The 17533-nt window shown below is 48.0% G+C and overlaps 1 protein-coding gene across 4 annotated transcripts in view; it reads right to left on the minus strand.

Moving 5' to 3' along the window:
- Positions 1-4016: 4016 nt before the first annotated feature.
- Txnrd1 (thioredoxin reductase 1) overlaps positions 4017-17533 on the minus strand; it is a 59974-nt gene continuing 46457 nt past the window's right edge. For all 4 annotated transcript variants that reach the window (XM_078052915.1, XM_005322342.5, XM_078052914.1 and 1 more), the window contains exon 14: positions 4017-6179. In XM_078052915.1, coding sequence (XP_077909041.1) covers positions 6117-6179 — 63 coding nt within the window. In that variant the 3' untranslated portion in view covers positions 4017-6116. The remainder of the gene's footprint in view (positions 6180-17533) is intronic.

The following is a 17533-nucleotide window of genomic DNA, read 5'->3' on the forward strand; positions in this document are numbered from 1 at the left end:
TCTGTTGGCTTAATGTTACCTTACAGATGAGGAGACTGAGGCAGATTGAAATTAAGCAGAGATAACTCAGCCAAGACTGTCCAGCCACAGGGAGGCAGAGCTGGGATTCAAACCTGAGCTGCCCAGGTCAGGAGTGAGCTGGGAAATTAATCTGCCCAAAGCCAGCTCCTGTCACTTCTGCAGAGCTGGGACTGGGTGAGGCGAGGGGACAACTTTACCCTCAGCTTTGCTCAAGGGCTGATCCTGCTCTTGGAGAGAGGGTGCCTCCCTCTTGTGATCTCACTGGACCTTCAGTCCTGCACCTTCTCTGTTCCCACGGCCCCAGTGTGACACCCAGCGGCCCCGGCCTGCCACTGGGGGCCACCAAGGGCTGAACTGCTCACCTCTCCTCCTTCCCCCCCCTCCCCTTCTGATCCACTGCCTCAAGCCCAGTGCTAGACCACACCCACCCGTGGGTCCCCCTCGTGCGCACATCTAAACCCCCAACCTAGGCTGGGATAGAGCTTAGTGGTGAGAGCACCTGGCTGGCTCGCAGAGGCCCTGGGTTCAAGCCCAGTACTACAAAAGGAGGGGCAGAAAGAGAATAAGACCGCCACCCTTCATCAAGGGAGGGTCCCCAGGAAGCCTCTAGGCGCGGTCCTCCTGGCAAGACCCTCCCTTTGGGCAGCGGCTGTCCTAGCAGAGCATCTCTCTCCTGTCTGCGCTCGTGCCCTGGGTAACTGTCATTCTTGCAACTCTAAACACCCCCGCTGGCTGAAAGGCTGGCATTCATTTGAAGTCGCCATCCTGCACCTCCTTCTGTGACTCCAGACTGGGGCCCAGAGCAACGCAATGCCTCTGGGCTTGCCCACCACCTGCCCTCAGCCCAGCTACCAGAGAGCTCCTGGTCCCTGTGAATGGGAACATGCCCCTCCTCTGCCCAGAGTCCTCCAACAGGTGCCAGTCCAACATGGCCCCAATGTGTCCCCTCCCTGCTCCCCTTCTGACCTGACTCTCTTCTACCCTTGCTCACTTGACTCCACTAAAGAGCTATTTCTCCCTCCTCTCAGCCATACTCTGCCTCAGGGCCTTTGCACTGGTTGATCTGTCTAGAATGTACCTTCTCCCACACCTCTTCTGAGGCTTCAGCCACATGTCACCTCACTGGGGTCTTCCTGACCACCTGGTTGAATTCCACTCTCCACACCCCACAGCCTGACCCGTTTGGAGCTTTCTCCAATACTTATCACCATCTAACACGCTGAGAAATTTACTTATCTAGATTGTGTTTGCCTGTTTCCCTCCACTGTAAGGAAAGCCCCGAGGACAAGGACTTTGGAAGATTTGTTCACCACTGAGCTCTGCCGCCTAGCACATTACCAGGTACAGAGAATTTGCTGAAGGAACTAAGAAAAAAACCACTTCTTGCACATTCCCCACCCCACATGCACCTTCAGAGCAAGGTGCTCGCTCTGTTCCCAGTGTAACTTGGCAGTGAGGAGCATTCTACTGGCCTAGCAAACACCCTGGATGGCGTTTGCTTTTGCGATTATTAAACCAGCTCCTCCTTGTTTTCCAGACGGAGTCAGAGGGTGTGGTCACCACATAGCCAGGGAAGCCAATACTGAAGCTTTGGATGCCTCACTTCCGGTCAGCACCTGCGCTGTCTGCATACCTACTGAGTGCAGGCCACAGGGCCAAGGACCCATCTGGGCCTTTTTCCAAATCAACATAGGCTTTCAAAGTTTCTCCACTGCATTGCCTTCAAGGGTGTGCTTCTACAGCAGGGTGCGTTTGAGCATGTACAAGAATCTACAAGGACAGCTGCCTCCCGGTCCCAGCTGTTTTGCTTTGACCTTGATGTTGCACAGGCAGCTTCATGAAGTCAGCCCTCAGTTGCTGCTTCTGCAAGTGGACTTGAAGGAGCTGACTTCCCTTTGCAATCTCAAATAGCATGAAATAGTGCTGGGCAGGTGGACGGTGGAGCGAAAGGATTTCACTCAGTGGTGAGGCTGCGCGCGGATGATCCAAGTCTGGCTCCTCCTGGGATGCCCAGAGGCCGACGTGGCCACGCACACACCAAGTACATCAGCAGGAAGCACGCTGCAGCAAACGCTTCCTTGTAGAATTTCCAGTTTAAAAAGTTAAAAATAAAAATAAAGCCCTTTTCTTCTCTTAAATATGACCTTATGAAATGTTGAAAGCCAAATGCCCAGATTTAAAGGGAGTGTAAGAGGCGAGGCCCTGACTGGCTGTGCTCTCTCCAATGCCCAAGTATCAATTCTCTATTGCTGTCACCACTGACTCCAACCTTGGTGCACGTTTAGCCCAATCTTAGATTTCCTAATGAGGACCTGATCATGAGGGCTACGGTATGAATGTGACCCTCATGGTTTCACATTCTGGAAGCGTGGTCTTGGTGTAGCAGCAAGAGGTGGTAGAACCTTTAAGAAGTCCTGAGGTTACTGGGGGCATTAATCCAAAGGGACAGACACAGTTGGTGGGGGGCTCTGATATCAGAGTCAGAGCGTCTGGGCCAGAATTGGCACCACATAGTTGGAATAAAGCTAAATAAACCTCTTCACCTAATTAAAATTTACCTAGCCTCAGGTATTTCACTATGGCCATGAACACACATATAGGTCAAGACAGACCAGACTGTGCGTGCAAATGAATATATGTGAGGAATTGGCTCAACATCATGGAGCCAGAGGCCTGTCCTACCTGCAAGGTGCAGCAGGAAAGCCGGTGGTGTAGTTCTGCCCAGGTACAAATGCTGGAGAACCAGAAGCAGAAGGAAAGTCAATTCCCCCCTGCCTTGTTTTACTTGGACCACCAAGGATGGGACGATGCCCACCCATACAGGTGGGGAGTTACTTTACTCGGCCTAATTCAAATGCTGGTCATCTAGGCACACCTAGAAACATGTGGCAGCTACTGGGCAACACTTCAGACTCAGTCGAGTGGACACAAAATTAACCACCAATATGAAACGGTGTCCCCCATCCTTTATTCTGCATCTGTCACTGGTAAGGCAGACCATTTTTATGTTTCTGTCCTTTCAGTAACATTTCAATTTCCTGTCCAAAAGAGATGTTCGGGGATCCCGCATGGCCATCTCTGATGGCTCCTGATTCATGTGGCAGGACTCCACCAGCCAAGTCAGTTACACCAACCTCTCAAATGCCAGGCTTTGTAGACGTGGGGCAGCAGTGAAGACCCTCGGCAGGTTCTGGTGGAGAAGACGCACTCACGTCTCCACAGTGAAACTCAGTGTGCTCAAGATGACAAAGTGACTGGGAACAGAGGATGGAGGTGGAGGCTTTCAGAGCAGGTGGCCCTTGGGAGAAGCCAGCAGTGCAGTGCATCTGGGACAGAGTGGGTACGGTCAGACGTGCAGGGACAGATCCAGCGTCTGATGAGGGATGATGGGCCCAGTGTCTCAAGACCTCAGGGGCTTGAAGCAGGCAAGACCGGGCCACAAAATCCTGGCTGTGTATCAGAAGTCAACTGGCAGGGGGGAGACCAGCTAGAAGTTCTGGTTTAGATGTTAGGTGTCCCCCAAAAGTTCATGATAATGCAAGAAAATTCAGAGGTGAAATGGTTGGGCCATGAGAGCATTAACCTCATCAGTGCATTGACCCACGGATGGGGAATAAATGGAGTTGGATGTCTAGGGACAGATTCTCTGAAACTGTGCGCACCAAATAGACTTTTCCTTCTCTAATGTTGTCATCAGGTCTTGGTCACAGCAATGACAGGTGTTGGAGCATTTCATACGAGGCTGCAGTGCAGACAGCACTGTGGCAGGTGGAAAATGACAACCCCCAGGAATGGTCCCTGAAGACTCCCACCTGGTAGGGAAACGGGGCTCGGTACAGTAGGGGGCTGGGGTGGCGGTGACAGCAGCCCACAGTTGCCCCGTGTGGAAAGGAAACAACACACCTTGAAAAGATCTGTTAAGCATTGGCATAAAATAGGGGTTTCTCGGGTTGGGTTGACTGACGCATATGAGTGAATGATCTGAGCACACAATGCACAGCTTTGTAAACTTTATTGAATACTTACATGCCTGGGCACTGCCAGGGGCCGGGGAATGGTGACAAGTCTATTTATACCCCAAATAGGTATCTGCTCAGTCTAGAAAGGAGGCAAAGGTCACACGCCACCTCCTGGCACTACAGGGAGGGCAAGTGAGCGTCACAGTCCTGGAGTCCAAGGCACTGGATAGCAGAGCGGGCCTCGGCAGGTGGGGCAGCTTCGTCTCCCTCAAGACCAAGGCTGAGGGGTCAGATCGGGACAAGTGGACCAAGGGAACTGGCAGTCACCAGTGCCATTACCAGTGGTGAACTGCGGCTCAGCAGCTCGTTTCTAACCATCTTCAACACAGAGCCAGAGAGGTGTGCCCCACAGTCCCAAGATCATCACTCAACAAGCCGAGTGGGTTATTAACACCTTTTAATGTTTCACATTGTTTTTTTTTTTTTTTTTTTCCCCAGAAGATTTGTAACAAAAAAATACATGGAATTCAGTGAGTCACAGTACTTTGGGCCATGAACTCAATCTAAACAAGTCTATGAAATGTATCATCGCGGAGCGGAGCGCTCATTCCCCTGGAAGAATCAACATGATTAGGTGCCCTTACCTCACCTGCCTGCTCCTTCATCTCGGGTTGGCAGCCTTGGGGGGATTTAAAAATGTAAATAAATAAAATTGAACACACACCTTGGCTCCCTTCCCCCTGCTGCCTCCCCATTTTCTTCATACAGAGGCACGAGGCAGGGCCAGAGCCCGGTGTGCTGCTGACCAGATGCTAGGCAGACACAGGGGTCCCTGAGGTGGCCAGAAATGTGCGTGAAGCAACCACTCAGTGCTACAGGTAAGAAGGACAGGCAGGGCTCTGAGGGGATGCAACAGGAGCTGCAAGAACTGCCTGCAGGAGCCTTGATGTCCCCAGCACACGTCCTCCGCCCACGGTGGAGAAGTGCCACTCAGCCGCTGTACAGAGCCAGCAGCAGAGCCGGCAGCTCCCCGGACTCGCCAGGTTCAGTTCACAACAAATCAAAATCACATGGTTTTTAAATGAAATCCTTCACATCCACCTGTGTTCAAAAATTAAATAACTTATGTTATTAACACCTTCCTTAAAAAATCAATTATCACAGACTTAAATCCAAAGTGTGGAAAGACCTACTTTCCTGTGAATGTAGTTCTTCCAAAGGGACAGATATGCGCACACTCAACAAACAGCTGTGGGGTTTTGTGTTTTTAGCTAAAAGCTAAACCCACCAGACAGTTTTAAGCAAGATGACCTCAGCTCACTTAGACCAACACACACAAGCAAAAGCAAGGAAGACAGTGACTGTTCTCTGCAAGGCCTTCGACCGCCCCCACCAAGGACCATGGTGGGAACCACCACCCAGTTCCACACAGCAGCATTCCTTCAAGTGGGCCATTCCTCTTCCTGCACAGAACTTAACAGTGACGTAGCCCATAAGAGCCATTCTGGGAAGGGGCGGTCACAGCTGTACTGTTTAAAGGAGACACAGCTCAACAAGCCAGTTTGGCATTCAGACAGACACATCTTGGTCACAGGGACGTTCTCTTCCATGGGACAAACCTACGTAGTTTCCAAGCGAGCCAGCTCACCCCTTTCAGGCAGCAGGACACTGTGGATATTCTAGTCAGGGCTTGCTTTGGACAAAAACTGAGAGCTAATATTTTTCATCTCTAGTATCATTAACCCTATAGAGAAAAAAAAAACATATAATCAATGCTAGACAGCTGGAGAATGTGTAAGAAAACCCCGCAGTAAAGGCAACGTTGAACTCATCTGACAGCTGTTCCATCACCGCCCACCACTCGGGCTTGAGGCTGGTGACTTCATGGACGCATCACTCCGATGCACTGCCAGTTCAGTTTCGAGTCTGTGATGGTGGCCCCAGTGTGACGCTGCCTGCCTCCACTCACTGCCTCCTACCCATGAGGTCCAAGGGGCCTTGGGTGATGGTGAGCACAGCACCTTGAATAGGTGCCAAGAGCCCAAGAAGCTTTCTGAAAACTGCCTTGGATTTGGGCAAGGAAACAAGTCAGTGGCTTGGAGTCCTGGCAGGCGCGTCCACACTGGGAACTTAACCTCAGCAGCCAGCCTGAAGGATGTCGCCCCCAGAGCGCTTGGTCACCGACAGCGTTGTGAACACCTGCAGGAGAAAAGACACAGCCATGTTCAGACCCCTGAGCAAGGGACTTGACAGGTAACACCACATGCACTGGAAATGACTTGTGACTACTTAATGCAACAGAGAAGCACTGAGACCTCTATTCTCTAGAGGGGAGAAGGGAAACCATGTTAAAACCCAGGTGAAAACAACACAGGTTACATCAAATGGGGAATTTTGGCAGCACGAGTGTGAGGAAAACAAATCCGCTACCCAGCCGCCCTCGACTCTGAAAGAAACCCATCACCAATGCTGGGGCCCAGGAACAGGAGTGAAGAACACGATCACCAGCACCCCTGGGCCCAGGCTGTTGGGCAGCCCCACATCTGCCTCTCCCAGAGGACCGCAGCCCTTTTCTCTTTCCCTAATCCATGCTCATCACTCCTGTGCACTTCTTTTGTAGTTAAAAAAAAAAAAAAAAAAAAAAAAACCTCACACATGTGGCAAGATGCTGTACATACTACTCTGCTACTTTCTTGGCTCTGTATTTCTGAAACTCACCCATATCACAAATAGCTCTAATTCTATTTTCCACTAAATGGAAATTCAATTCAATTATTGTAGCATGCTACATGCAGAAGTCAGTTCCAAACTCCTCCTGGCCATCCAAGTGGTGGCCATTGTGCTCTTTGCAATATGCTGTGGAGATATTTTGGTATGTCTCCTTGCACAAAGAGCTCAGAGGGCAGGTGACTTCAACTTGGCTAGACTTCTGAGGTGCTTAAACCAACTAATCTTGTCCCATGCAATAGCCAATGAGCTCTTTTGTTTCAAATCTTGGCAAACAGTGGGTGGTTGTGGGCTTAGAGCCTTAACAACTGCAGTCAACTTTGACCTGCTACTGCTCATGACTGCCTGCACAGAACAACTGTCCCCAAATGTGAGCAAATGAATCCTGCTGCTCATACTTTGCCTGGAACGCAGGAAAATTACACTGACTCTAATTATACTAATCATAGAATTATACAAATTCTGATTTCTCAGGGCAGGGTTCAGGAATCTCATTTATAGCAGAAGCCCCAAGTGGTTTCATATAGTAGGATTTCTGTGGCACACCAGAGCAGGAAACGCACTGAGGGTTCCCAGCCTAGAAATCAAGCCACAGAGACCATCAACAGCATCTTTCTGCAGTTTCACTAACTGTAGGAAACTTCCCTGCAGCCAAGATTTTTAAGAACATAATGCTTCAACATCTAAAAATAGATTTTCATTCCTGGTCTAATGGAGTGTTGGTACCAGATCAGCTCTCTCTCTTAAGCAACCCCAAAACTATATGCAACTGACATTTTAGACACTGGACAATGGTTGGCAGACTGTGATCCCTGAAGAAAGAACAAGGTAAACCTGCAACCTGTCTACCTGCTTGGCTTCCTACCTGCAGCCATTAACCTAACCCTGGCAAAAGGGGGGATGGGGGGCAAGAACAGCGGACAGCTCAAGGGCTAGAAGAGACAAGACAGACTAGATCCCGGGAGGATGCAGTGGCCAGAAAGCTGTGAGGCACAGTCCCCAAGAGAAGGGAGCCACCCACCTCCAGAAATCTGCACATAGGACCCACATGGCCAGGAACATCACCATCCAGGAATTGGAACCCCACTGCCACCCAAGCTCATGTGGGGTTAGTAGAGGTTCCAGTTGTCTTCCTGCAGGCCAGAGGTCACTGAGCCCCTGGGCCACTCAGAGATCTCAGGAAGCCACCCCTTAGGAGAAAGGCTACTTACTACTAGCCCTGGAGTAAAAGTTGCTCTAGACCATACCAGCAAACTTGAAAACAGGCTCCCATTAACAGCTGCCTAACATAAGAAAACCCATCTGTCATTCTTCAAAGAAAGACAAAATAACCCAGGTGCCCAAAACAGATTCAAAGAGCTGGGAGGAAATGTCAACCTAGAATTTCAAAGTCAATAACAATATCCTTCCAAGAAGAAAGTCAAATAAAGACATTTTGAGACAAAACTTGAGTGACTTTGTCCCCCACAGAGCTATACTACAAAAACCCCTTTAAGACAAAGTGAGGGCGTAGCAAGGAGGTGCTGATGCCCTTCCCGCCAAGACCCGCCTGGTGACACTTCCTTCTCCCTTCACCACAGCAGCCAGAAGTGGCCTTGTTCCGTGGTCACCTGCCCCAACCCCCTTATCCACACAGTCTTACTGAGAGCAGGCTGTGCCAGTTTTAGCCAGCTTTCCCACTGCTGTGACCAGAAGACCTGACAAGAATAATTTTAAGCAGGAAAAGTTTATTTAGGGGCTCATGGTTTCAGAGGTCTCAGTCCAGACAGCCAGCTCCACTCCTCAGGCCTCGAGGGGAAGCAGGGCATCATGGTGGAGAGTGTGGAGGAGGCAAGCAGCTCAAGACATCTCATCAGGAATGGGGGGGCGGGTTCCCACTTGACAAATACAAAATACATACCAATGCCACACCCCCAGTGCCCACAGCTCTGCTCCAGCCACACCCTGCCTGCCTTTAGTTACCACTGTTAACCTCTAGGAGGGTATTAAGTCACTGATTGGATTAAGACTCTCGTGACCCAATCGCTTCACCTCTGAACCTGCCTGCATTGTCTGACACGTGAGCTTCTGGGGACCCTTAACATCTAACACCACGACAGCCCAAACCTCTGTTACTCTTATTTTGCAAAACAGTAGCTTGCCATAGCTACTCCATTCTGAGTTCAAGTGCTGAGGTGGGATGGCACCACACCTTGTTTGGACAAGTAAACCACCACCACCATCCGCCTGGCACAACCACAAGGCATAACCGATAAATAAACTGTGCTAATCAGAGGACCCCCTGTGAGCTTACACATTAATCAGGAACACATGGATGCATGGGAATATCAAACACATCAGAAATACCAGGCAGGCCCATAAGTTTACTGAACCACCAGACCACCAATGAGGCAACCCCCCCACTCAAGACCCATAAGAGGAGTACCCCACGATGCGACATGGTGGCACCCTGACCCCATCACCTGGTCACTCCTGACAAGCCTTGCCCAGGAAAATCGCCAGTGATGAACCTCTGATCTCTGCCCTCAGGTTTTAGAAGACTAAGGTTTCTCCCACCCGTAACAACCATGCGTGCCCCGAAAGCTGACTCCTCAAGCTAACACTATGAACCTGCTGCTGTCTGCACCTTGTCCAAGAGTAAGCTCTGACAGCTCTGTGCCCAAACAAGTTCTTCAGCTGGTTCCTACTCCTGTCTGACCACCTGGAGCGACTCTGCCTCATGTCTGCTCTCCCTTGCTCAGTTCAGCCTCCTGAACCCCCGTGGCCACTGTAACCCTTTCTTAGCCTTTCTGAAACCTACATGTGCAGTTGTGTTAAGTGTGCGACTTGAGTGTTACAGGTGTTAGAAATTAGATTGGGATAAAAGAACCTCTGATTGCCCAGCTTATGACCAGGTGACCCACAAGTATTCGGTGACCACCACCGGTGAAAAGTAGTGTGGGCTTATTATTGTTACTTATTGTTACTCATTAATCCCGACACTGGAAAGACGCGTGCGTAGACGCATGCGTATTAGTCTACGTTAATGGCATGACTTGCTCAGGACACCTCTTTCCCAGCACTTCTCCTGGGCTTTCAAAAGGGCTCAGCTGCCGCCTTCTCACCACAGCCCTCCTCCAACCTGCAGCTCTCCACCCTCCTCTCAGTGATCTCAGCTGCTGTCACCTGGGCTCTACCGCTACTCCCTTTTTCTTTAGAGTCTGGTTGCACCCTCAAGTCCCCCTCTCCCACATTTCACTGCCAAATGCAGGGGACAACTCCTGAGGCTCACTTTATGCAGTCCCTCTGCAGCACGTAGCGTTTCCCATTGGCCTCACACACCTTTTAACCATCCAGTCCTCCTCTTGTTCCCATGACAGCGCTCCTCCTGTGTCCTCCTCTTGCAGCCGCTCTCAGTCACAGCCCAGGTGTGCTGAAAGGCCCACTGCAGTCAGGTGGCCAGAACCTCTGGCTATCTGGCTGCAGATCCCAGCTGCCTGGTCTGTCCACCCCAATGTGCTACACAACTGTCACCATCATCCACGTATGTGTGACATGAAAAGGGCCAGGAGGCAGTGCCTGGGCCCTGCTCAGCTCTTCCCACTGGGTGCTTGCAATAAGCTCGGTCACTCTGATGGGCACATGATCTGCAAGTTCCAGCCTTCTCCTCTCAGCTGAGACGTAGCAAACACCTCTTCCTGGATGATACATGTCCAATACGGAAGCCATGATCTGGTTCCTCTCAGGCAAAACCATTCCCTGGCAGTTCAGATCATGCATCTGAGATTCCTAATTCTTCTATCTCCACTACTGATGATGTGTAATCAACTATTTTATTTATTTTACCTCTTTTCTGTCAAATTTGAACTCTTAATGCTGACATCTGGTTTAAATTTCTATAATTCTGATTAAATGCTTCTATTCTATTTTTGTTAGTTCACAAAATAGACATATAGTGCCTTCCACCATTTATAGTCCCACACTGTCGAAAGGCAAGTGGGGGCCGTGGGTCTGCTGTAGCCAAGGACACATCACTTCTAAGTAGCCACTGGCTCCTTCACTGAGCCAACAAGGATCAGGAAGACTGCGCCATCAGCCTGGCCCCGAGTCACACCTGACCAATGATGGCCACAGAGTACCAACAAGGAATATGTCTTGGCTTCTGGGAACAAACCAATCTAACAAGCAAAAACAAGAACTCACCATTCAAGCTCATATCTATAGTATCCCGGCATGAAAATTTAAAAATGCTTTGCACTCAAATCAAATTTAGAAATGTATTTTGTTTTGAAGTACAATTCAGACTTCAAGCCAGATCTTTCTGATCTCACTGAGCAAGCTGGTTTGAGAAAAAAAACACATAAGCAAAATTCAACTAGAGGGGAAACTATATTAGTTGTTCATTCCTATAATCAAATGCCTGAGGGAGGCCAACTTTATAAAGAAAAGAGGCTTATTTAGCTCAAACTTCTGGAGGCTCAAGGGCTAACATCTGGTGATAGCCTTTGTTCTAGAAGAGTCCCAATAAGGCACAGGGCATCATATGGCAAGAGACAACGAGCATGTGTGTGTGTCTACATAGTCTCTCCACCTATCCCCCTTTTACTTTTGGAGCACCAGGGATTGAACCCAGAAGCACTTAAGCACTGAGCCATATCTCCAGCCCTTTTTATTTTTTATTTTGAGACAGGGTCTCACTAAGTTGCTTAGGGCGGTGCTAAGTAGCTGAGGCTGGCTTTGAACCCACAATCTTCCTGCCTTGGCCTCCTGACCTGCCAGGATTATAGGAGTGCACAGCCGTGTGCCCTCTTCTTATAAAGGTCCTCAGGATGCAAATGTGGATGCTTGATCATGCTGACTTTTTCCTAATTCTAATCACTTTTCAAGGTTTCATTTCTAAAGATCAAGGTCAGATCATGTTTCCACTATCTTCACATCTCACAATGGGGATTAAATTTCAAGACTCCAGGCCTTGGGGGACCTGCAAATCGTATTTAAACTGTAACATTCACACTGTTCAGACCCTGCAGGGTTCGTCTGTCCTGCCAAGTGGGCCTTCCCAAGACACAGGCCATGGCTTCCTTGGGAAAAGGCCTGTGTTATTTTTTTAATTGGTTCTTTTTTGTTCTACATAATAATAGAACTTATTTTGACATAATTATAGAAGCATGGAACATAATTCGATCTGATTCGGTCCCTGGTACTTCCCCTCCCTCTCCCTCCCACTCACTCCATTTCCTTCCCTCTACTCCACTGGTCTTTCTGGTATTTACTTACAGCTTGTTTTCCTCAGTGTCTCCTGGATGCGGTGTATTCATGTGTGTGCACAGGAACACGAGGTCAGATGCACTCCCTGCCTCCTCTCCCCGTCACCCTTCCCTTCTCCCTCCTTCTTGTTCCCCTTTGTCTACTGATCTTCATTCTTTTTTTTTTTTTAATCTTCCCCATTTCATTTGGATTAGCTTCTGCATATCAGAGAAAACACTCAGCCTTTGACGTTTTGGGGCTGGTTTATTTCAACTGTCTGTTCTTTTGGTTTTTAATATGTTTTAGTTGTAGATGGACATAATACCTTTATTTTACTTATTTATTTATTTTTGTGGTGCTGAGGATGGAGCCCAGTGCCACGCAAGGGCCAGGTAAGTGCTCCACCACTGAGCCCCAGCCCCAGCCCAGTGCCTGCCTTCTTGATGGCACACCTGGACAAACTTTTTGACCAACTGCCCCTTTTACTGATTCCTGAAAAACAATGGTTTCTTAAGTTTTTAGGACAAAGAGGAAACAGCACAGTAAATTAAGGGCATCAGAACAACTGGTATCAGCATCAAAGACACTTCTGAAAGAGGCTAATACTTTTATATACAGGAAAAACAGCACTGAGAAATGCTCTTGGCTTCTTTTAGCTTTAGAGCAGAGACAGAGTCTTTTTTTTCTTCCAATATACTAATATACCATCAGACCTTAGTATTTAAGGCTATTATCTCAAAATATTTACAATAGGAACCCTAAAGAAAATCTGGACAATCTGCATCCAAAATAATGATATTATAATAAAAGGCTCTCCCTTGTTTGTAAAGGTATGTAAAAATCCTTAAACAGCTATTCCCCTTTCATACAAAAAAACAGACTGGGGGCTGGGGATGTGGCTCAAGCGGCAGCGCGCTCGCCTGGCATGCGTGTGGCCCGGGTTCGATCCTCAGCACCACATACCAACAAAGATGTTGTGTCCGCCGAGAACTAAAAAATAAATATTAAAAATTCTCTCTCTCGCTCTTTCTCTCTCTCTCTCTCCTCTTTCACTCTCTTTAAAAAAAAAAAAAAAACAGACTGAATTCTGGAGCGTTCTCTTCAGTGCTCTTACACTGAATGCTGGTTACACCGTAAAGGAGTGCAACTCTTCTGAAAACCGATACAATCCTTTTGTTTAAAACAAGTGTGACTATGGATGAGGACTAGGAGACAATAAGTGATAATGAAAATAGCTGTGCTAGCAAGGTCGTATTATGCACAATTTAAAACAGGATCTAAAATTCGTTCTTTTCAATTTTTACAAAGGGCAAGGGAATACATTTAAACAAATTTCAGACTTGAGAATTTGCAACCTAATGTTCTATTTTTCAGGAATTGATTTAGAAATAAAAATAGATTTGCATACAAAACCCATCAGAAAATGGGAGCAGATGACAAAAGAGCTATTTTTTTTTTCTTTCTGATGATAAGATGGAAGCCAAGCTGTCATCATTGATCCCTCTAAATGAAAAGATTCGGCTCTTTTAAAATTTTCCTAAAAGCAAAATTAAAAAAAAAAAAAAACAAACAAGCAGCAGCAGCCTCCCCACACGCAGGAGCAGGAGCCTCGCAGGTCAAGTGCTGCTGGACACTGAGCCCATACTCCCAAGGCCTCACAAGGCTCCCCAGGAGGCCCCCTCTTGTACAAAGGGATCAAACTATTAAAACCCTAGAACTTTTGATGTTCAGCACTAAAATTCATTTTAAGACATTTCAAAAGAGTCTTTTAAAAACTTTTCCTCCTGAGCTGCTGTCTCCTGTGAGAGGAAACTTTATTAGCTGAATTACCACTTTAAATTACAAGGACTGCTGCTTAAAGTCCAGAATAAATCACCCCCAACCTGCTGTCCCCAGATTCATGCCCTGGCAGAGCCACTGCAGGCATGGACTCTTCCTCCAGAAAGATTCCAGTCGAAACAAGGAGCTTCTCCACCTCCTTCCTCCGCCATCCCAAGAGAACCGTGGGCAGATGGCCTTGTGGAAACTATCTTTCTCTAAGAGTGAAGTCTCAACTGAGGGATGTGCCAACTTCCGAAAGTAAGTACTCCTCAGAGCCAAAGGCACTCCAGTTCCCCAGGTGAGTCATCAGAGTGGCAGGGAGGAGTTCCTTCAATACTAAGCTGCCAAGCTGGCCTGAGGGCTGTGCCTATTCCCAACAGTGCTCAGGACAAGTTCTTAATTCTTAAAGGTAGCACTCCTACTACATCAATGAACTAACATGTATGAAAATCAATAAAAACTTACTAGGAAAATGAAATTTTACAAGGTATATAAAATCAAACCCCCAACTTCTTCTGAGTAGATCAGACACTGTCTAACTGCTCTTTAAGTTTCTAAGCCTTTCCTCTTCATTTCACTTTCTTATGTGGACAGTAGCACCCAGAGCGGCACTCCCCACCCAGACACGCCTGGACTCCATCCAGTTACTACCCGATTTGGAATCCTGCGTTTAACAGAGAAAAAGTCCCTAAGAATCAGCTATCAAATTCATTTCCCTAGATCAAGAAGCTTTAAAAAAGATTTCCATAGTTAGGATCTAAAAGCTTGGTTTTTCAAATTCTAATTTCTAAGCAAGTAGAATTCACAACCAGGGCTGAAAAGGAGCACACCACCAGGAGCTTCTTCAAACAGCAGTCCTCCCACCTTCCACACCAACGCTGTGCGGCCTCTCAGCCAAGCCCCACCGCCCACGGAGAAGTTCCCTGGGAAAGAAACACCGCACAGATGCAGCTACTGCCATGGCCAAATGCCAGGACTCTCCCGGACACCTGGTCCACAGGGCTTCCAGCAAACTCTGTAAATCAGTCTCTATTTTACTTCATGTGGAAGCTAATAAAAGCTGAGAGATGCGGCCAGGTCTTAAAGAGAAGAACTTGCTGAGTGGGACCACAACTCAGATCTGTGTCCTGACAGTATGCTCATGCGGCCACCAAGAAATCATTCCAGTTTTTCAATTCAGTGTCAAACACTTCAGGACAGTCCAGGGAGGTAGACTATCACTGCTCAGCATGGGGCCTGGAGCTGAGACCGCCTGGGTGGGATCCCAGCTGTGCCACTGCTGGGCAAGGTGACCACCCAGATCAAGGTGTCTGTCAGGTAGAGCTGGCACCCTCCCCTCCTCGTGAAAGGCCAAAGGACGCTGACACACAGAGAACACAGTTGTGCACGGGGCACCCTCACAGGCACCGGTGCCATAGTGGTTACCCCTAAAGCCCACTCTTGCTGCTTCAAGACACCAACCTGAGTCCTTCTCAGCTTCTCCCTTCTCACATTTCCAACCAGCTGGCGGTGCTGTCCACCCAATCCCAGCACACCAGAGCCGATCAATGCCCACCGCCCCCTCCCTAGTCTGGCCAGGCTCCTTTCTCATCTGCCCCTTTAACAGTACATAACTGGACTGGCTACTACACGGGCCTCTTCCAGCCCACTGTCCACAGTAGCTCAAAAGGAGTGGAGACCTTCCAGGTTGAACATAGGTGCCAGGTGGTGGCACATTCAAAGAAGGCATGGAAGCTCCACATTCCCCCAGCCTGCCTTGCTTACACCACTCTTCCATGTGGCGCTTCCTAAGTTACATCCTTTGTAATAAACTAGTAACGTTAAGTTAATTGTCTTCCTGAGTCCCTTGCCTAGCAATTTATTAGGAGAGGATCACGGGAACCCCTGAGACTGGAAAGCTAGACGGTCAGAAACACTAGAAGCCTAGACTTGAGACTGGCATCTGAAGTTGGGACAGTCTTATGAAACAAAGTCCTTAACTTGTGGGGCCTGATGCCAATCCTAGGTAGTTAGCCTCAAACTGAATTACACCGTAGGATCCAGCCGTTGTCTGGAGAACTGGCCTTTGGGGTGAGAAACCCCATCCCACCCCACTCACAAACATCTTGTGTTAGAAGTGTTGTGAGTGGAAAGCAGATGGCCCACTCGGGTGCCCTGCATTGTTCACCCTGATCCTGGAGCTTTACCGTGGATTACAATGGGAACTTCACTCTCATGCCTCACCTGCTCTTAAGCTTGCAACAAATCCCTGCCAGTTCCCAGTGCCAACAGGGTGCTCCACATGTGGCTTCACACAAAGGTGCACAGAATGAGTATCATCCAACATTTTTTATCTTATCCATCAGTCATAAACTTGGAAAAAATAAATCTGAGTGATCAAAATGTTAGCAGAGTATCAGAACATTCAGCCTTCAGGCTTCAAAGTCTTGAGAGCACTGACAGATGGAGGTGTCCAGCAGCAAATGTGCTGGGTACCAAGAAGGACAGGCCTTTGGCTGACCTCCTGCCTCTTCACTGAGTCTTTCTCCTGGCTGGCAGTCAACTGCCGGATGACACTGTGCATGCTGCTGCAGGTCAAGAACAACACAAGCAGGCAGGCAAGTCCAGTGCCAGCAGCCCTTCAACCAGCCCACTGGGAGCTGAATTCAAACAGGAATCAGACACTCTTATATGCAAGCTGGGAAATCTCTTCATTCATCCATACTGGGGATGAATGTTGCAACTCACAACGATCTTGGACTGGCAACTAATTTTTAGATTTCCCAAAGTTGCAGGTTAAATTTTGTCCTCTAAAAGATATGATCACCCCTGTACCAGTGAATGTAACCTTATTTAAAAACAGGGTCTTGCCAGGCACGGTGGCACATGCCTATAATCCCAGAAGCTTAGGAGGCTGAGGCAGGAGGATCACAAGTTCAAAGCCAGCCTTAGCAAAAAGCAAGATGCTAAGCAACTCAGTGAAACCTTGTCTCCAAATAAAATACAACACAAGGCTGGGAATGTGGCTAAGAGGTCAAGTGTCCCTGTGCTCAATCTACCAAACAAACAAACAAAAAGCAAAACAAAAACACCAGGGTCTTGGCAATATCGTGAGGGCATTTTGGATTAGGGTAGGCCCTAAATCAATGACTGTGTCCTTGTAAGAGGAAAGAAATTGGGACACAGACACAAAGAGATAAGGCCACACAGAGTTGGAGGCAGAGACGAGGGTAATGCACCTGCAAGCCAAGTAACACCCAAGCCAACTCCTGGAAGCTAACAGAAGCAAGGAAGGATCTGATTGTTCCCTAGATGCTTTAGAGGGAGCACAGACCTGCTGATACCTTGATTCAAGATTTCCAGTCTCCCAAACTGTGACTGTGTAAGTGTCAGTTGTTTCAAGCAACCAGTTAGTTGCACTGTGTTACAGTAGCCTTAGGAAACTAGCGTGGACTCAAAAATGCAAAGTTAACTGGCTCCTTCCCCATGTACCTACTCTGAGTCAACACTGAATAAAAGATATATCACACATTCTTACAGAGCATTAATCCAGACTCTTCCATTTTTGTTTTTTGAAAGCTTAGGTTTTTTTTTTTCCTTTGTAGCAAGAACAGCTTTCTACAAATCATGTCCTAATCTCTAAATATGTTAATATTTTGTTTCCAATCAAGCCAAGTGCTTATTAATCTAGAGTAGGACACCATTCCCAACTGGAAGGTGAAGCCAAGATACTTTTCCATGTCTGAAAACTGACATTTCACATACTCAGCAAAAAGTTCAGCTGTGCGAGTGCAATCAGA

This window comes from Ictidomys tridecemlineatus, chromosome 6 (assembly GCF_052094955.1).
Source record: "Ictidomys tridecemlineatus isolate mIctTri1 chromosome 6, mIctTri1.hap1, whole genome shotgun sequence".
NCBI classification, from domain to species: Eukaryota; Metazoa; Chordata; class Mammalia; order Rodentia; family Sciuridae; genus Ictidomys; species Ictidomys tridecemlineatus.